The following is a 22081-nucleotide window of genomic DNA, read 5'->3' as shown; positions in this document are numbered from 1 at the left end:
TGACACTGTAACTTGCTCCCTCACAAAGCAAATACTTCAGCACTTGTTACAAATACTTTTCTTCTAACTTCATTGAAACTTGGTAAAAGTTAGCGTTTTTGTCTCAAGCATCCTGTCCTATGTACATTTCTTTATGTAGTTACAAAAGACCCTAATCTAAGTTTATTCTTTGACTCTTCAGCTGTATCAACAGAAACATTCATTATTAAACATTATTTTATGTATTTTATTCTTATTAGGGCTTCATTTTATTCTTAGCCAGAAAAGGAAATGGTCCGATAAAAATAGCACATGACTAACATATGAAAATATCATGCCGATAATTAGAAATATACTTAGGTATAAGCCAGTTTAAATCTAAATATAAAAAATCGTCTTATTATGAAAAGGACCTACTAAATATTCCGCTAGTTGACTCCCTAGACATTCTTGATGAGTGTCTTTATTTTGTAGAAATTTAAAAATTCAGCGCTGCTGGGACTAAAGTCACCAAGGCATTTGCTCGGTAGTCGTGATCGGCATACTTAAGCGCTGGTAAATTTGTATTTTGTAGCAAAATGAGATCATTTTTATGCAGCAGTAGAATTGAACTACTCACTGAGTTTATGTGTACAGGAAACAAGGTAGAATAATTTGCCAATTACATGAAGTACTATGATATTTTATTTTATTTTGTGTTTTTAGATGAATATCTTATACCTTTATAACTCAAATTATGAGGTTAAAGCCTTAAAGGTGATCTACGGACAGTCTAAACAAATAAATTAAAATCAGAAATTCACAAAGCAAATGCGCTAATAGCTAGTTAGCAACTAGTTGCTGCGGGCTAGCTGAATGTGAAACGTAATATGTATATTGATATTTACCTCTGTGCAGCCCGAGCCGAGTCTTTCTAGTTTACTAATATTTCGAAGTAAAGTAAGCAAAACAAAGCTATACGTATGTAGGTACATACAAATTTTATCAAAGTAAAATATGAACTGCAGCAACTTTCTTTACTTTGTACACAATTTGTATGTACCCCTATAATATATTTTAAAGCAATTGAAAATCTATGATTAAGCTTAAAGTATCAAAGAGCTCTTATTTTGATTTAAAAATGCTCTTCTGTACTCCACACAAGGAGATACAAAATGCTTTGACCTTTAATAAATTGCTTCCTATTTTAGAAACAACATTATATGATGTAAATATGTTAATTTGCATGCCGAACGAAATGAAAGAAAAACACGTCGTATTTTGTAGAGCCAATTGAGGGAAATGTGTCGTTGCGGCAGCCAACCGTTGTACACCAATTATTGAGTTCAATAAACACAACGTTTTATTATAATAGTAACAATGCACATTCCTATATTAAAGCGAGATATCTAAATGTATGACGTACTCTCGTAATATAGCCTATTTAATTACAAATGATTGATTTATGATGATTATACCACCAGACGATTATTATATTATATCTTTACTCTCTTGTTCTAAAATTATGCATATATCACTGCGTATAAAATATATTTCTCTTCTCATAAATTACAGTCACGCGCCGCACTGGATCAATCGCGACGTTTTCTCCATTGCGTTGATCAATCATTCTACGTGATACCAATTTAGGCAAAGGTTTTCTGATATTAAATCTTTCGCTTTAACTCGTATTATTACTTTTCTTAATTTCATTTTAATGTAAAGAACTTACATTAAAATGAAAACACATAAAGACAAGTCTGTTATCAATTTTTATACATATTTTGTTAGAGTATATACACAGTCTGACACCCGTTCCTTCCGGTTTCGTTTCCTCCATCTTTCATGGTTAAAGTGGTTGTTTCTCGTTAACGTCATAAGGAGCGGTAGTTTTATTTATAGTTATAAATGCCTAGTAGGCATTCTGGACACGCTGGACATAAAACAAAATACTTTTTTGTTAAACAGAAACACGGGTCACGTATGAAATGCTCGGCGTGCAAGATCGTCGCGCACACTGCGTGCATCGACATCTTGATGGACCGCGTGCAGTTTACATGCAAGCCGACGTTCAGAGACGTGGGCGTGCGCCAGTACCGCGAGCAGACTATCACGCATCACCACTGGGTGCACCGACGCTCGGAGAAGGGCAAGTGCAAGGCTTGCGGCAAGGTGAGCTCCCACTTTACGCTTTCGCTACCGGGGCGTTTGTCATAAACAAAACGGCCTGATTTAAAACAATATTATAAAAGAATATGGAAATTACTGAAGATGACATTGTGTTAGAATAACCTTCAACTTTTCCTGTTTGTTACTTAGAACTTTCGTGAATGTAGAAAGAATAACAAACTGTTTTGTAAACAAAGTCTACGGCTTAAGAATTCTGGCGTAATAATAAATGTTAGTTACCTACCCCAAGTGGTTTACTTGAAAATAAAAATACTTTTGGAACAATGTGGGTTTAACGATAAGATTTTCGTAGAAATCTTATATCCCAAGAGAATAAAGAAAGAGCTACTGTTCTGTTCTGATTAAATGAAAAGTTTGAATTCGAAGATATTTTCTTTGAAATACTTAACCAATTTATTATATTTTGCGCTGATCAAAGATCTGCCTACGTAAAATAGTAAAGCAATGTAATCTGTGTTGTCTGGGACAATAATGGGGAATCCATTATGGCAGAGTCGTTTTTTTTTATGACAAGGGATTTTTGTGTTCATTAACTATTGTGTGTGTTTGAAACAACCTAATATGTGGTCAATGTGGTATTTTTGGTTCGTGTTTAACAAATTCAGTGTAGTTACATGTAGTTTTCGTAGTAGTAACTTTTTATTTTAAATCATTGTTTTAATGTATGAACCTCATAGACATTCACATTTCGATAGAAATTTACAAATAAATACTTTCGTTACGATAATATTTTTATTAAAAGTTATCGAGAGCGAATATAAAAATAACATTACTATTGGAATTGTAATATTAGTAAAACATACACGGAATGTTGCTCTTTCTGGCACATATTTTATGAATCAACATCTAAACTTAGTTTGATTTGTTTTCGAAGTAACTTTGTTGATCAATATTATCGTTAGCCGATTCAGTGGAAATAATCGTATAAACAAAACATTCATTGATAAAAAGTATTCATAGTAAACCCAAGACTGATTACTGTTGCTCAACGTGGTAGAAAACATAACGGTTCGCGAATATTTCTTGTTCATAAAGATTCTGTTTCGTCGCGTCGAACCTTTTGACATTACACTGTAGATCATTTTCAAAAAATCGACTTCCAAGAGAAAGTTTAATCAATTTATGTTCATAATTTACTAATTTGTTTGAAACTTTGTCGAACATAATTTTCGACAATTTATTACTTTAGATTAAATCAGTTTGTTAAATGTTTATCTTAGAAAGTATTCAGTCTCTGAAGTCTCCGTTTTATATGAATTGTATACTTAATTGTAAACTGAAACTGTACATTATCTTAGACCTTGCTTTAGCTTTGTCTTACATTGAAGCTTGATTAATATTATACACGTGTAGAAATAGTTTAAACTCTCCCAATATCATATTGTGTAGTTCTAAGAAATCTATTATATAACGTTAGCAACCGTATTCTAAGTATAACGAATTATATCGACGAAGGGCTTTCGTTTCACTAGCCAAAATTAATAATTATGGCTAAAATTCAATTGCGCTATATTTTTGGCCCATGAAACTAAAGCCCTTGCTCGTTATTCGCTCGTTCGTGCTTTAGTATCGAGTAGGTGACTCGTGTTTAATTGAAGTCAAATTTTGAAGACTCAATGGGTTACTACTAATTCTTCGTGTCATTTTCATAAAAGGTCTCATCAAGAAAACATTTAAATGATATTAAAGTCGTTTTTGATTTGCGATGACTGGATAATATAGTACCATTGTTACAAGCCTTAAAAAGTTAAGCTTAGAAAAGTTAGGAGAGTAAGTTCACAAGAAAGGAGTGTAATTGAAACTAGTTTTGGCATAAATTCGGCAGTCCGCGATGATAGGCTGCCAACACTATAAACTAGTATAACAATAACTCTTTCACTCGGCCGACTTTACGACTTCACCGAACAATAAATAGCTGATATGTATTTTGGTTTTCTTTTACGTCTAAGCATAACAAAATATCATAATATTGTGGATTACTCGGGAAAATAGAAAGGCGCCGGGAAACCATTTATTTATCGGTATTACGTTACGCTTATCTAATAACGATGTATCCACATACGTGAAGGCTTCGCGTACATTAATTAACTGACTGATTACTAGTTAATGTGACGTAGATACAATTAAATAAGTCGGGTCGATCACCTACTTAGTCCTGAAGAGGTTCATTAATATGTATGCTGCTCGGCGCGAGTGGTCGAGATGTTGTCGTACAATCACAATTCTAGAAGTTAGCCAGACAAAGTCATTACATTAGAAGACCTCCGCTCGGGCCACTTAATTGAGTCTTTAATTATTAAGGAATCAGTAAGTACCTAGGTATACGTATAGCACCAATTTAATGGGTAAAGTTTTCTAACGGCGTATAAACCGTATCCAATTTTAGCTCCATTAACGATGTAATGTGACATTAAAACTTAGTTGCATCATAACAAATATGAAAGTATTTAATCAATATTGATGGGACAACATTTCTTCATAAACACTTATTACACATTCCCGTTTCGTTTAATGTAATTGATAAATGTTTGAAACGCATCCCTTGCTGCCTACGCATCAGTACAGCGTGGGAGCCATAGTCCTACGCATATTGAACGCTATTGCAGCGTTGATTAGTAGTTTTTTTTTTCAATTTCACATAAGTAAACATTTATATCCTCTGGGATAGGTATATCAGGTTCATAATTTTATAAATAATTGTCAACAACGAATTACTATTGTATTAATAGGCTTTATTATAAACATCATGAGTGTAGTAGTTAATTGTACAAGCAATAATAATGTCATCAATCTGCGCGCTATTCCGTGAACTGCTGTTAATTAGCTTAATTAACCACAAATATAATAATTATGAAAATAAATCACAATGGCGACTATTTAATTTTTAATGTGTACCTCTAAAATAACTTAATACATACTCCTGCTTACTTACTTTTAATGCCCCGCCCGGTTTCTGAAGCACATTTAACTATCTATTTTATCTATTCAAACTCTCAGGTTTATATGAGATTAAACGCTATTGGAACGTATTGTAAGACTCGTTTAAACGCATCATGTAATAGAATACCCGTACAGTCGTTATCAGCCCTGCCCACGGTCTACTATTTTATCGGTTTCAGGGCATTATGTTCACGTGCATTACATTGTGCTGGGCATTCTCGTCGCCACATGCACCAACAACTATTATTCCTTGGCGTGCGTCGGCGTTCCGTGACGTAAATGTGCCCACAGGCTTGCTATTTAAATATCGCTAACTTACCTTTTATTTCTCCATAACAACGATGCAACTACAACAAACAGGATATATATTATTATATTTCAGTCGATGAAACGATAACGGTAATCGCTATATATAAAACTAAGCAATGGCTATGATTTAACTAATGACTACAAATTGGATTGGTATAAAACATACAAATGATTTTCATAACACCAATTCATTTTTAGAAAAATAATTTCTGTAGGTCAGTTGGACTCAAACTGTAACTTTGTATTATTATGAGCCGAGTATGTCAAGAGCGTGACAATTCAGTTAGACCAAGTCTAGTGTAATGACGTGCCTAATGAACCACGTTTGTGTGACCACAGCCGTTGTAGATAGTAGTGCTTACCTGGCGACCGCGCTAGTGTCTCGTCACGTGGCTTGTCAGCTTAAAATGATTTGCATTTACTAATCTCACGGTACGAACGACTACTAGCGACACGATTTCACTGGACGGTAGACGTAATACGTGTAAGATTTAGACGAGAATAAGCAACTGACTAACATTAAGATTTTGCTATTAATATTCGTTGAATCATAAAACTGGGTATAGGTTTATGTTTAATACATTATCGTCAAAACAGCTTAAGTGCTTTAACAAAACTTAACGAAGGAAACTAGCCTTTAAAATTCAACTAATAGTCTAAAAAAATATTCGCCTAATTTGGTTACTGTCGTGTCAATGTCGTATAATGTTAAACGTCATCGTATGCGAGTGCAACACGTCACGGGCGTCACGGCCGCAAGCTCCCAGCACTCTGCTCAGCGCGAAATTAAAACTACATTTTTAATGACGTGTTACTATATCGCTCGCATAGTGCCTGTATGGCCTACATGATTTAAACCAACAGAAACAATATATCAATTTCAGAGCTCCCACTAACTTTCCCATTTTCCGAACCATAGGGTTTAGTCTTTTCATTAACAATTCGTTATTGTATCTTCATTATTATGATGCCGAAGTAATGTTATTTTTAAATCTCTCCATTAAATGTATAAATAAACAATTATTAGGTACCTATTTATTTCAATACCATCCACAAAGTATTCATAAATAGTTACAATGTTAGCTTTCATATCGTGTCGGTTAGCGATTAAAGTTTTATGTTGCTTATTGTGCTTATATTGTGTTCATGTGATCACTTTTTATTCATTTGCATGTGTGTTGCATGGTTGTTTTGTTGTCACAGTCATTCCGGCGCAGTTGCTGTCGGTGGTGCATACCAACACAAGACACTGTAGACAAGGCTATAGGAGTAGACACTGGTGAAATGTTTAATGTGCGTATCCAGGCGAGTCAAGTGTTGCCAGGTGGAGGCCAGGTGCTAACTGCAGGCTGGCAAATGTAATTAACCCGCTTCCTGAACTTGTCCTAAACATGTGTAACATTTGAAGTAATTTTCTACAAAATTCTGAAATTTGTTTTTCAATAAATTCCTGGTACACAAAGTTCTTTTAGAAAGTATGAACAGAATTCATGTAACCCAACCGTCAAACTTAGGTTAGAAGGGCTTTCTTTGTTTAATGAAATCGAAATACATTGTTAGCTTTATCCAACATTCTGTTACACATTACGCACAATTTTCGGGAATGTCGGTAATTAAAAACCAACCTGTATATTTTATGTTGCTTTTTTCATTTAGTAATCGTTGTAGCTAACCAATATATGTTACAATTTCAAAGGATCGACTCACATATCCATCATAATAATATTTCTGTTTGACAGTCGCTGCAGGCTAAATTATCCTTTAGCTCAAAAGAGATCGTGGCCTTGAGTTGTTCGTGGTGCAAAGACGCGTACCACAACAAAGAAAGTTGTTTCAATCTTCAACGAATAGGAGAAGAATGCTCATTAGGTACAGTATAATCACCCCCAAGTTTACACGTTATTGCCTAACTTTAAAACAATTTCACTTTATTCGAATAATTTGTTGTCTTCAATAGGTTCGCAATCGAACATCATAGTACCGCCATCGTGGATCGTAAAATTACCAAGAAGAGGTAGCTTTAAGTCATCGTTAAGGAAATCACCGAAGAAAAAAAGTGCCTCAAAGAAGAAGGGCAAAGACTCGAAGAACGAACAGAAGACTTTTGTGATTAAGCCAATTCCTACGGCAAATGTAAAGCCTGTATTAGTTTTTATTAATCCTAAAAGTGGTGGTAACCAGGGAGCCAAACTGCTGCAGAAGTTCCAGTGGCTGCTCAATCCACGACAAGTTTTCGATCTCACTCAGGGTGGACCTGGACCTGGGTAATTGTTTGACTAATTATTTTAGAAATAAGTACTAAACAAAGGTAATACTGGGTTCTGAGATCAAACATAATATATGGTACCTTACTTAATACTTAACCTAATAAAGCCTTGGCCGGTTTGACCCAAACAAAACTTAAAGCCGTTGCTCGTTGCATCATTTGACTTGTTTAATCTGAACAAAATGCTCTCAGGGATTGTCAGCCTAATGGGAATTTGGGACCCTCCGCGTCTTCGCTGTCACTAGAGCTTTTTCACAAGCCGTTAACTCATCCTTTATCCGATGTGGGCGGCCTTTTACATTTCAATTTGAAAAACCATCAATCTTTAATCTAAAATATATTTTTTATGTTTGTAACATTTTTTTGTGTTCGATTTTAATCAAAACGTAATAAATCAATTTTCATGTCTAGTTCCAGGGGTCAATGGTTCAATTTTGATCGAATCTCAATATTAATCCAATTTTCGACGAGTTCTAAATGCGTTTAAATAAATCATCGAACAAACATGTTAATTGATTGATATACATAGCTAATTATTACAACGTACATTTACATTTTTACACTGGTAGGGAAAATTTGTACGATTAAGATATATACGATATAAGATATTGGTATGACCGTAGTTGTTTAAAAACGAGACACAGTTTGTTTAAACAAAAATAAAGCAAATGTTAGTCATTACCAACAAATTTCAAGATTTTTCAAACGAATATGTAATACTAAACGCAGTTAAACAATATTGTATCATTCATATTGATAAATGAGTAATGGCTACGCACTTTTCAGTCTGGAGCTGTTCCGCAAGGTGCCTAACCTGCGCGTGCTGGCTTGCGGCGGCGACGGCACGGTGGGCTGGGTGCTGAGCGTGCTTGACCGCATCGGCTCCCGCCCAGCAGTCGGCGTGCTCCCGCTCGGCACCGGCAACGATCTCGCCAGGGCGCTCGGCTGGGGCGGGGTAAGAACCATTAATCAAACCAAAATGACACATCTGACGTTCGCACACCAACAAACCTATGACCAGCGTTTATTTTCCAATATCGACTAATATGGGCCATTTTAGCGTGGCCAAAAAACAAAACTGCGCCGAACGATTAATGACATGCAATACACCAACCACCTTTTATTTACATATTTTTATTCAAAAATAGATTACAAAACAACCCTTTGATATAAAAGGGGGAACGAAAAATTGCGTTGGAAAATGTGGAAAGCCTAATGAGGATATAGACGGTCGGCAACAGTTATTATAACGTTATATTCGTTGAGCCCCCGGGACGAGGCGGGCCGCCGCCACGCCGCTTTGCGTAAACGCATAACATAAATTCGTTCGTATCCTCGTAGGGATTGGGACTAGTTCAAACGCTTAACCGTGTATAACATATGATTACGATACAAGTTAAACACACAATATTTTTTTACGACAACTTGAGATTTCAGGTATTTTGTTGATAAATAATGCTTAGCCAGATATATTATAATTTTATCATTTACACTGTCAAAATTTTTTGGTAATACAAACAGCACAAGAAGAGCGTTCGTCTACGAATACACAAAAATGCTCATTGTCGCTTGATGTACGACAATATGTTTTAACGAGCTCATAAACAGACTTTATTACTCTGTTCATGAAAATTTTAGTATTCACCAAAACGACAAACAGACTCCGGCCTGCCTCCGGATTTGTGTAATATTCTTTCATTGTTATGCTTTATAAATGTTCCGACATTTTCACCCTCCTTGTGTTTATTTGCAAATAATCAAAAACCGCGTAATTTCCCTTAAGACTGAAGTATGAATATACAATTCTCTATTTAAGAGGAAATTAAATGCGATTGCCGTTAAGTTTTCAGAAGTCAGTCACTTGTGCAAAATCAAGATTAGATGCGTGTGATCATTTAAACAAGTAATTAAAACACAGAGCCATAAACTGAAATTGGGACTTATGCGTAAAAACTATATTGTAAAGGATACACTTAAAGCGATGATATGATACGGTTTTTCAGGTATCCATATTCATAATTCATCTACCTAAACAAGCAAAATTAACCAAAACCGGCTAAATACCACAATTTAATTTCTCAAACTCCTAAATCCTATATTGTCTAGATTTTACCTTATTAGATTAATCTTCGTTTGGTAACTTTTGCCATAAATATAAATTGTTAATTCAATGTTGTAGTGCAGGAATACTCGGTACACGTGAGAAGATTAAGTAATTAGCCGCTAGGTAGGAAGTGACGGGAACAAACAAGATTGTACTTAGCTAAATCTTCTTATAGCTTGCCGAGGTAACGGCTCGCACGGTTATCGCTTAACCGACACATCTGATGCATCACCAATATTCTACAAACATTACTGAAACTTTGAGGCGCCCAGAGCTAGTTGCGCTCAGCGTTCGGTAAACGATATTCGGGTTAAGCAAACGTTGGCGCGGTCATTCTGTGGATGGGTGACCGCGTAGTGGTATTTGAACTGGGCGTCTCTGTGCTTCGGAGGGCACGTAAAAAATCGGTCCCAGTTGTTGTCAAGACAAACAGTCCTTAAGCCACGTCAAAAGCCTTCGGGCGGCTTGCACAACTTTGACACTAGGTTGACCACTAACCAAACGATGAGAGAAAATTTATCTTCGTAACATACTTACTCAAGGTGTCATTTGAAAATCTAAATAATATTGTTACATTAAGAAATTGCGTAGTTTAGCTTCATTGGTAATATTACTTTACATTAGCTTGATACAAGGTTAGGCTGTGGGTGCCGTTATAGTTGCCATTTGCATAATACTCTCCCATCATTACCGTTTAGGTAGAGCTCGACAAAATGATATTAAGGTCACATCAACAAAATCAAAAGCCTAGTTGTTGGACAGAAGGACTTAATGTTACTTAACGACACAAATGGGAATAGAAAATATAATCATAAACTTTGAAATAGCCTGAAAACTCAAAAGTGTTTATCAAATTAAGTATTTTCTCATTTATACTTCAGAAGAAGGTAGTACACAAAGTTACATCAAAGAAACCTGTCAACTTCCTTTCTTACATAAAATTAATTATACTTATAGCATTAACGATAAAATACCGTTACATTTTTGTTCGGAATAATAAAAAGAACAGGATTAATACCTTTTCCGTTTTACTTTGTTCATTTTCTCGATACAAATTTTGATGTATTTTGATTGACTTAGATAATATAAACAGGAGCATTTTAATATTACGATAGCAAATTGATTTCTCGAATCATCGATCATTTTGTGGACAAACTCATTTTCATCCAATATTCAAATATACCTTTAAACTTGTTTGAAACTTAAAATAAACGAGAACAAAAGTAGTTTCTGTTACAAACAAAACTTAAAGCGGAAAGTAGACACCAACTCATCTAACAACTGAAGCATAGCTTTAAAGTTTCAAAAGTACCCTGGCTTTCCATACATATCAGGTTTATTAGGTTACTCGGCGGTATATAATATGAAATCTTTACTTATATGTTAACATAATTACATTAAGTGAAATATAATAACATTATTATGATTATGGCAAGTGGTAATTATTATAATAAACATATTTAAAGACTGAGTGGAAGAAATTATTGTTGTTAAATACTTTATTTTGCGTTCTACACGCCGTATTCGTTCTCGTTGAAAGTATTAATCAATCCGCCAATTCCGCGAGCAATCATTTGTGGGTGGTTATTTAAATATTCTCCACAAATCGCCTGAAACTCTGAAAGTGACTGCAAGTTTTAAAGTAAAGGTAATTTTGTTGAAACTATGTCCTGAAAGAACGAATTCTTGTCAAAATGGATTAATGTCGTTTGCAGATGTTATTGACGACGTCTCTTTTTATTTTAATGTGTTAAATATTGTATTTGTTGTTGGTGTTATTTGAAAAATATAAGTATATAATATATGCACGTTATAATTATATAGTAGGAATCACTGCGCCACTGCGTAGTTCGTACAAAGTATTTCGATCAACAAAGTATTTGTAACAACCTGAAGTAACGACAAAGTCAACCCTTATTTTATTTCTGAGTCAGGGTATTCATTCGTTCAAATCGATCGGATTAACTTTTTTCTGAAACGATTAAGGTTGGCAATCAGCGTAACCTGATTAGGGGCCTAATGAAAAAACGATTAAGTATCGAAATCGTGCTGCTTACTGTTTGATGTTTCCGTTACCGGTCGGTAAACGTGACGGTAAACTGTGGGTTAAGCAACCCTTGGCGCGGTCATCCCATAGATGGATGACCGCATAGTGGTATTTAAGCTGAGCGTCTCCGTGCTTTGGAGGGCATGTAAAAAGTCGGTCTCGGCTGTTGTCTACTAAGATAACAGTCGTTAAGCCACGTCAAAGGCCTCTCGGGCGGCTTAAACAATTTTGACACTAGGTTGACCACTAACCATACGACAAACAAACAAACAGTGCATTTTTTTGTTTAGGGTTATGAAGATGAACCTATATCAAAAATCCTGGCCAACATTGGTGAGAGTGACACAGTTCTGCTAGACCGGTGGGAGTTGACCGTGGAGCCGAACACAGCCGCTTCGGGCGAAGACACCAGTAATGCCAAGCCCGAACTGCCCCTCAACGTTGTCAATAACTACTTTTCTTTTGGCGTCGATGCTCACATAGCGTTGGAGTTTCATGAAGCGAGAGGTGAGTTTATGAAATTATGATTACTACTATTATTATACTGTAGTAGACAGATCATTGTCAACTCGCAGTTTTTAGAACTACTTGATGAAATCTAGAATGACCCCAGTGCCGCCATTTCGCAATCTATCGATATCTACCAATTTCATAGCTAAAACATGAGCCAACCCTCACCTCCAAATAATAACAAACGGCAAAAGCGAATTGTAATCTGAAACGTATAAGGATGTTTGATCAATATTGGTTTAGGAACTAAATCAATAATAAAGCAATCTCAGCAATCGGCATCAGTAAAAATTCAAAAAGGGTTGATTTAAATCAATCAAAATCCCCAGTCGCTTTCAACTGTGGAACGTGTGCGACGCTACATTGAACAATCAGGGGCTTGAAATGGCCGCTTCCGCGCCTCTATAAATATTTAAGTAAGTTAAATTACTATCCGCCTATAAAATAATGGTATGGGCGGTAAACATCAATCTGTTATTTAGTCAGAGACCTTGTTTAATATTAGATTATCTGTATTAAATTGACTATTTTGAAACTAAATTATTAAATCTTTCCCAACCTTCCGAGTATTATATAATATTCGTAAATATTGCTAGTTGCCGACATATTTTGCATTATTGTTGAGTAATTTCCGTTATAACAATTGCAAAACTTTCGTAATATATTTTCCGTGAATAATAACCACAACTGCATTTTAAGTGAGTTCAACGTGTTAGATTATTGTGAATAATTTAACTTATTTGTACATGAATATTATTGTAAGTATATTTTATAGTGTATACATTAGCGTGATATAACAATTCTAACTTTATAATTTTAATATACACGTGACAAACTAACTTACAAGTACCTAAAGTTTCTGTACCTACCTTTTCGTAAAATGCTTGACATGAAACAGTTACACGGAATGTTGGCACTTAAAATAATGTTTACTGTTATAGCCACATTTTGTTTTATTATAGTCCAACAACTTAGTACAAGGATATCTTGTATGCAAGATTCACGACTACAAAAGGTAAATTTAACATTTTGAACATTAGCGACTTGCAGGCTAACGGAGGCCTGTTTGTTACAGCAATTTTATTTTGTAAATACATAACATAGTTAATTATAATCTATATAAACCGTGGCAGCTAAGGCTCTCTACTAAATAGTCGGACTATAGTAAAGAACGTGGTGGGAACTTGAGTTAGTCTATTTTGATTGTTTGAGACAGCCGCAGACATTCTTGGAGGTTGTAAAGCGAATAATTATTATGAAGGTTCGAAATCTTAAATTATTTAAATTGTAATTTATTAGGTACTTTATTGTTGTGATAAGCAAATAATAATATTATTGTTTTGACACTTATAAATATGAACATGAAAGAATTACTTAGATTATGAAATCACTGCATTACGTTAATTTAATTGAAAATACGAAGCAATTAAATGGGAGACTAACAAAAAAATATTTTTGATATAACAGAGGCGCATCCAGAAAAATTCAACTCTCGGATAAGAAACAAATTGTTTTACGGTACTGCCGGAGGGAAGGATCTCATGCAGCGTAAGTGGAAGGGTCTCGCCGATTTCGTCACCATGGAGTGCGATGGGAAGGACCTCACACCAGTGCTTAGGGAGCACAAAGTACATGCTATTGTCTTCTTAAACATTCCAAGGTGAGAAATTCATATACTAAGTAAGATTCAGAGAACTCTGACCCGGCACGTTCTCGTGTCTCAATATATTTTATTCTGAATGTCGTAAAATGATGTCTCTGAAAAATGTAAATGTCATTTAGAAAATGGAGCTCAGTACCTTTAAAGCTCTAAATAAATAAAAAATTAGGGACGCGACCCACGAATAACAATTTATTTACACTAAAACTAACTTTTGAGAGTGCGGTACCTGTTTATAAACATTTGTGTTTACCAGTATACATAATACGGCAAGATATTTACATCTCTTTATTGTTTACAGTTACGGGGGTGGAACTCACCCTTGGAATAAGTCAGGGGGAGCTTTTGAACCCTCCACTGAAGACGGCTTAATAGAAGTAGTCGGATTAACTACGTACCAATTGGTAAGTCGTGACGGTGACGGATCGATCTTTGAATGTTCGCAAATTACACAAGTATTTATACAGTGACTTTGTTTTATACCTCAGGTGAATAATTTAATCAAATTGTAGCAGAATAAAACCCGGTGTAGTCTTGTTATATCTTTGAGGATTGTTTTGTAATGAGCCCTTAATATTTTATTGTTAACATAATATTCATTATTATGTAGGTAAACCCTTATTCTAACAAAAGCTAGGTAGATACAAATATAATTTAAAAAACACAGACTTGTTTTATGAGCGTAATAGATTTTGCTGGAAAACAATTTCAGCGAACAAGAAGAAATTTACCGTCACCAAGACACTTTCTGCTCATAAATTGCTTTGTGTAAAGCTTCGTTACATCGAATAATTAAATTGTGTAGCCGTTGCTGCAAGCGGGCGGCCACGGAACGTGCATCACGCAGTGTAAGACGGCGAAGATCGTCACAACCAAGGTGATACCGATGCAGGTGGATGGGGAAGCGTGCCGGATCGCTCCCTCCGTCATTACGTTGTCGAGACTGAACCAGGCTACCATGCTTGCCAAGAAGAAGCCCGGAAGGGTTATAGCGCCGTAAGTTCTTTTTTGCATCAAATATGAACTCCCTAAAAAGCCTATTGCTTACAAATATATTATGTCCCTATCTTCAAAAACACTGGCTACTTCTCATAGTTGTTTTTTTATCATTAGTAGAATAGCAGCGTTCCACACTCGAGTCTCTCTGGTTTCTTTTTACTCCGCTCTGTTAAAATAACTTCATTTTGTTACTTATTTCATTCTTACAGCAACACACCGTTTGACATTTTATAACCGTATTAAACCCATCTATTCTTCGTTCAACACGTAAGAACTCACTCCCAATGGAATTTCACCGCATTTGACAGCAGATTGATGCTTGTAATAACTTGAACAAGTTCACAGGTGGAACCAATTGAATACTACTGTAAAAATATATAAGAACAGCATAAAGAATTAATCTCTCCCTAGAGACCTTTCCCGTGATCATTTCTCACAACTTGTACGAAAGGTTCAACATTCACTAAAACACTTTTCATAACAATTTTGAGAGATTACGACGTCATTTTATCAATTAATTTATTATGTTCTTTGAAGTATCTGAACATTAAGTAATGGTGTTAATTAACGACATCAATTTATAATGGAAGATAACGTAATATTACTTATTAACCTGGATCCTTTAAAATTAAGTGCCTTAAGTTACAAAAAATGCGTGATTTAATTTATTAATGCGTTGCCTTTTGAAATCGTAATTCATAGGTCAATCAATGATAATTTTCGCCAAAATAACTGTATTATTTGAAAATAACAATACATTTTACGTTTGATGTGAATTATAAAACGCCAAAATTCTTATAGTGGATGCGTCATGACTGTCGATTATAACTCCACAGCGCTAAAATGCTGTTATATGATAAATGACGATGTTCCTTATTCATATCAGCACCACGATGTATCTATATTTGTTGCAGCCAAACCACACAAGACAAGCTCACGCTCACTGTGAATCTCATAACGATGGCTGATTACGAGAGGCATCATTACGACAAGGAGCTGCTCGCTAAGACAGGTAACAAACATAATTGTCTTATGTATTGAATGTACAGTTATTTAATCAACACCCGCCATCAAAGGGGTAACTTTGAAAATCACGTTACTCAATCACACGCCACCGTGATTGCGCTTCAAATTTAGTTGAAAACACTTTACTCGCTACAGTTGATCAAAAAACTTTTGTTTTGCTAGACATCAGCCGCATTGCCGAAGTCGCCTATCCGTTTAATTTTCATTATTTTCATACGTATATGCTTCTGTGTAATCATCATTATAACAAACTTAGTAGATCATAAATCAAAATTAAATCTATTTAAAAGTTGGCTGACTCCAAGCAACCGCAAGTTGTGTGGTGACAACCGAGAAATAAGTGACGTGACATGTTAGAGATAAAACTTAATACCAACCAAGGCGTTGTGGAGTGCGTAGACCTTCGTAGTTCGTTAGCTACGACTACGAGTTCTACATTAAACAAAATAACTATTTATGAAAAAGCTTTAAAAGTCATTAAAAACTTTAAAATCGATCCTGGCTATATTTCACACAAAGACGTTCTTTGAATCGAATTTCGTTGTGTATTTCCCGACGGTAGTTGCTTACGGAGTTAAATTTGATATCTGTTGTTTTCCTAAAGCGAGAAGCTTTCGCAGACGACTGCTCGAGTGAAATAATACTAACATTACACTTTGTTTTGATGTCGCCATTCAACTAAAACTTTACTTTTTATTTTAGTTTGTTATGTTAAACGCAGACATGAAGCTATCTACTATATTTCGAGTTCTAAACTTTATGAATTCTCCACATGGTTCTTATGTCTCTGAGCATAATTAAGTAGCGAGATTGCCGAAACGACATGATATCATCATCACTGTTCATACATCAGGCATCATACTGTTGTAAACGTTTTCTATGTACGGCTCTGTAATCTCATGAAGGTAAACTATGTAATATGCCCAGTAAATGATAATAGGCACGGCGTTTATTACATCGGACTATGTGCATACTGTGCTCATTAAAGTAACATAGTAGTACATGAAAGAATTATCAATTGTTTAGATTGTATATTTTTGTAGTGGCTAGCGTACGTAAGTATTAGCAATGTAATTAATCGAAGTTAGTTTCTCTTAGTAAAGACTGTGATACTATTCTTTCTAAACTGCCACTACGCCAATAAGAAAGAGGAGTAATAGTATCTAGCAAAAGCAAAGGTCCTTTGATGTCGCGAACTCACCACAAGAAACAATAAATAAACAAGCGCGAAGTAGCTAATGAACGTTTAATGAAGTTCCGTTTGCAAGTAAAAGTTTAAATGTCGAGCCTCGTAGTAGCCTGACTAATTCAATAATAACTAGCTTTAATTGACTTCCAGTGTTATACAAGGGGATAATCACGTTTATTTGCAAAGGTCTGTAAATAAAATCAATCAAAATATGATTGTTATATTCTTTCAATCTAATAATTTCATCATCAAAATGATTCTGCAAGACCTAAATCAAGCAATAGGATTGCTTGTTGCTTTAATTGATATGCAGCATTAATGTTCATTAACCCTTAAAAAAACTGATCTTTTTACTTATAATTTATTTGAATGAAATATAATTTGAAAAGATGAAATGTGAACTTTAATAAAAATAGCCTTATGGCGGTTCAGAATAATATATTTTTCTGAATGAATGCCAATAAATCTGATAACCGATAAGTTAAATTGTTTCGGACGTCTGATGAATGTGAAAATATAAATGTCGAAAAGAATTATTATGACAGACTTTTTGAAATTAAACCCATACAGGAGACGAATGGCTGCGAATCTGGGTTACAATATACTTTATTTAGCTAATAAATTAATGTGTTGGTTGAGTAACGAAAGTCTTTAGTCAAAACATTGGTGTAGGTATTTGTTCTATTAGCAGAGTTTGGTTGTAACTTGATATTTATATTTCAGCTGAACGTGTCGGTAGTTTAGATGTAAACCCCGCCGCCGACTTGGAGCAAATGCGCGCCCTCATTCAGGGTATGATCAAAGAATCTCAAGCATACTCGAATCTCACCGACTGGTGGTTTGTCGACTGTGAGTTTTTTCCACTGCTTTCTTCGATTTATTACTTTAGCCGTGTACCTGACTCTCCAACAACATCTTTATGGTATTGTACTTGCTCGGCCTTTGTATAAGAAATGCCAACTGCAGGCTTCAAGATTTCTTTCTCGTTCAAATAATGATGCAGGTATATTTTATATAAATCGGTCAACAAGAGGCATAATATTTGTCATTCGAATCTTCAAAGAAAAAGCCAACATCGAAAAACAAAGTTGTTCTCCCATATTCCCGTTATTTGGAAGTATGTCAAGTGTGTATCATGTTTATTTCCCGACTTAGCTTATAATATTTTCGTTATACAATTTCTGTATACATACAATTATCCTTTTTTCAAACGAGTACGGAGGTTATATTTACATTTCCGCTTGAATGATATAAACTCGGTCTTTAGAACTTTTTGGCAATCACTTGAAGAAATATTTTATGCGAATAAACCCACTGTGCTGTAGGGGTTCGTAATACAATTTCATGTTACTAATTTCTTTGGTAAATGTTTGAAAAACTCAAATATCGTAGACCAAAAATTTTTATAGGACATCTCTTATATAAAACATATATTATCTGAAATAGCTCTTTCTGCTACTAGATATATTACACCTATGATCACGAAAGAAGATGACAATATTTAAGTAACGCCAAAAGTGTCAAATTGAATTAAAATTAATTATTTTTATTTTGAATGATTTATATTGTCGTAAACATGAATACCGACAGTCATCGATCAGTTTTAGTTATTATGACCTTTTTGTTACCAGCTGTGACTGCAGAGCGGTTCTTCCGAATTGACAAAGCGCAAGAGAATCTGCATTATCCGGCGGATATTGGTCACGACAACATTTATATTCTGGACGCCGCGCCACACACGCCGGACACGGAGTCCACGGCACAGCCCGACACCACGGCCACAGGCTCGCTGGAACGAACCGCGGCTTCTGTGTCGCTCGACACCACCACCGGCCTCTCCGTGTCGCTAGATATCTCACAAAGTGTCGACACTCCGAGTGCTGCAGTATCGCTAGATGTCCCAGAATCTCAGCCATGGTAAGACTTGATTATATTCGACAACACAATCACTTTTAATCATATCACTGGTCTCGTTAAACAAATACTACGAGTATAATTTGTAATCAGTGTCACAAACCTATAAATTTATTTGAACGCGACGTATGTTTGTATGCAATTTAAATGTAAAATCAATAAACAATACAAATAAAATAGCGAGTGTTCACAAACATGGACGCGTCGGTGAATTCCGCCATTTAATCTGTTCCCTCGTATAACGGCAAGTGAAGCCACAGCACCCCGAGCTTTATTGCAATTAAACTGCGCGAGCGTACAACTGAACTTTCCACCGAAACAAATCTAGAATAATATGCATCCAGTTTGTTGTCAGCTAGACAATAGAGAGATTGTAATTAGCCAGCATATTTAATGCATTGTTTATTTACAGTTTTATTACAATACTACTAGACATTTCCTGTTTAAATTAAACAGCATTTTCTTCTATATGAAGAGGTGGTACAGAAACAATGAGGACTTGTGTAAACCCATAAAACTTCGACAATTTGTCGCTGGGCCCAGTTACATGCAGCTTCTTAACTTTTAATTAAATTTTAGTAAAAGACGAAAAGTGTGCAAATCAGCATTGTCATTTTAAGAACAAAAAACAAGAAAAATCGTAGAGTAGAACAAAATAATATTATTTTTGAAAAAATCCTATTGTTCAGATTTTTGAATTTACTAAGGTTATTTCCGGCACTATAACTGAAGAATTAGCAAACAGGCGTAATAGGAAAGTACTCTGTTTAAAACAGTGAGTCCGGTCTGGGCAGTCCAGCACGTTCTTCGGAAGAGCTTCTATCGCCTCAAACGCCGCCGCCATCTTCGATGACCGCACCGGCCATCACATCGACTGTGGTGCCGCCGACCACCGTGGTTCCTGCAACACCGGTGGTGCCACCGTCACCTGTTCACGTGCCAGTACCACTAAGCCCGGCAGTTACACAGACGGAACCTTTGTCCCCGCCTCTCTGTACTAGCCCTCTTGCCAAAGACCACGAACCTACTACAGATTCCATAGCGCGGTTCAAAACGTGAGTACGTTGAAGTTTGTTACCGACTCAGTCGATGTGAACGCTCTTAGTCTAACGCGATATTTTCATTTGGCTTCGGATTGTTGTAATGAATGGGATTAGCGGATAATTTAGACTTAGGACTGAAAACGCTTGCTGATCAAATAAATAGACTATGACACGCGGCGGCTCCTGACATAAACAGGTTTCAGTCGATATTTGCTTACCAAATTAGATATGTTAGATATAGGTGATCCGTAATCTTGGAAAGAGCTTCACAAGGCCTGTTATTATGTTACCTACTTATGATTCTAAACCTGCACTATTTAAACTGATTCTCACCGAGAGGTAATTAATAAATAGTATTGGCAACGTGTGTGTATCAGATTTAGAACTTGCACGACTTAGTACTGAACTATCTAGTTCTGGACGTATTGCTTTAGATGCGTCAGTGTGTATTTACGCTGGTAGGTGAGCACAAGTACAGCCATTGAAGCACAAGCCACGTGTTTGTTTTGAAACTGAAATCTGCACTCTATCTCTTCTTCTTCTATTGCATGCAGCATTCATGAAAAGTTGTTTGGACTTGAGCAAGAAGTGTTTGGCTATAGGTGAGACTTATACGAATGGTAGTACTTAGAGTAGAATATGATAATCACTTACACACACAGTTTTGACTGCTTAATTACTAACTATACGTACCTATTATATTTGTCTCTACTACTGAAGTAACTTACTGCAATTTTACTGCTTGCGGATACACTTTTCAATCGAGTGACAGCAAAAGCTGGCTGAAATATCCAGAGGTGGTGAAACATATAATATAATTTTCAACTTGATGATTACTAAAGTTACGTATTATTATGTTAATGCAGTCAATGCTTTACTTGACAAACAATATCTTTGCCATTTTATATAATCCAAGACTAATAAAAATAGTATTTATATCCTGCTGTAAAACGCTAACAGCTAGCAGTGTGTGATAATATTAAACTTTACACAATTCACGTAGTTTCCTCAACTTGGCTTACAATAAAATTGTTCGAACCCCTAAGCATACCTAACCCTAGTCAACTTAAATTTCTATTTGTCTTGCGAAACATGTTACAATTTTGCAACAAAGGACAAAGTAAAAGTTCGACATTGTTTCAGAAATTTATTGGAAAAAACATCTGACGCTCTACTCAAAGCGGCCAAAGTCGGTGATCTGAGAATGGTGAGGGAAATAATTCTTTATTTACTTTCTACGTGACTTCCTTCGTACTATTCTAACTTTCGTATCCTATTAGTAGAATCTTTGTTATACAATTACTGACATTTTTTCCTGATAAAGTTGTTAATTGATATATTATTTTCGATGTTACTGATAGAAAACTTTGTATTATGATGGTAGTAAATTGCTTTTACAGTTTTAATGAAATATCATGCGTGTCGTGAGAATCAATCAATGATATAAAAATATGTTATTTGTTTTAAAAGATGAAAGACCTACACGCAGCGGGCTACTCACTGCTGTCAATCGACGCGAGCGGTCAAACAGCTCTGCATGTGGCGGCGCGGTACGGCAACAAAGAAATCGTCAAATACCTGATCGCCTGTGCTCCGACAGCAATCCTCAACATGAGAGACAATGAGAGAGGTCAGACTGCACTCCATAAAGCTGCGGCGCATAAAAGGAGGGCTATTTGCTGTATGTTGGTTGCTGGAGGTGCCTCCCTGACGCGACACGATCACGCCGGCCTCACGCCGCGGCATCTCGCCCTGCGTGCTGAAGACCATGACCTGGCTGCCTACTTAGAGAGTAAGTTCACCACGTATTAATCTAAATCAATCCTCTCTCTTTTCGGATACGGTTTAGTATCTCACGTGCTCAATATATGAGAGCTCTTCTTTCTACTATGTTAATGGAACATGTTATAACTATATGTAGGTTAA

The 22081-nt window shown here is 35.7% G+C and overlaps 1 protein-coding gene across 7 annotated transcripts in view; it reads left to right on the top strand.

The window, feature by feature from the left end:
* Positions 1-22081, top strand: part of rdgA (retinal degeneration A) — a 117556-nt gene that overhangs the window by 89025 nt on the left and 6450 nt on the right. For 4 of the 7 annotated variants that reach the window (XM_076116894.1, XM_076116888.1, XM_076116890.1 and 1 more), the window contains 16 exons: positions 1927-2130; positions 6601-6690; positions 7137-7266; positions 7355-7661; positions 8450-8618; positions 12105-12321; positions 13792-13984; positions 14286-14388; positions 14790-14980; positions 15898-15995; positions 17922-18047; positions 18830-19115; positions 19889-20167; positions 20710-20757; positions 21299-21362; positions 21626-21947. In XM_076116894.1, the coding sequence (XP_075973009.1) occupies positions 1927-2130; positions 6601-6690; positions 7137-7266; positions 7355-7661; positions 8450-8618; positions 12105-12321; positions 13792-13984; positions 14286-14388; positions 14790-14980; positions 15898-15995; positions 17922-18047; positions 18830-19115; positions 19889-20167; positions 20710-20757; positions 21299-21362; positions 21626-21947 (2827 nt within the window). The remainder of the gene's footprint in view (positions 1-1926; positions 2131-6600; positions 6691-7136; positions 7267-7354; positions 7662-8449; positions 8619-12104; positions 12322-13791; positions 13985-14285; positions 14389-14789; positions 14981-15897; positions 15996-17921; positions 18048-18829; positions 19116-19888; positions 20168-20709; positions 20758-21298; positions 21363-21625; positions 21948-22081) is intronic. The other 3 variants (XM_076116891.1, XM_076116895.1, XM_076116892.1) reach the window with 2 other exon arrangements.

This window comes from Anticarsia gemmatalis, chromosome 7 (genome assembly GCF_050436995.1).
Source record: "Anticarsia gemmatalis isolate Benzon Research Colony breed Stoneville strain chromosome 7, ilAntGemm2 primary, whole genome shotgun sequence".
In the NCBI taxonomy this organism is placed as follows: domain Eukaryota; kingdom Metazoa; phylum Arthropoda; class Insecta; order Lepidoptera; family Erebidae; genus Anticarsia; species Anticarsia gemmatalis.
Note: the sequence above shows the minus strand (reverse complement) of the source record. Positions and strands in the feature narration are given on the sequence as shown.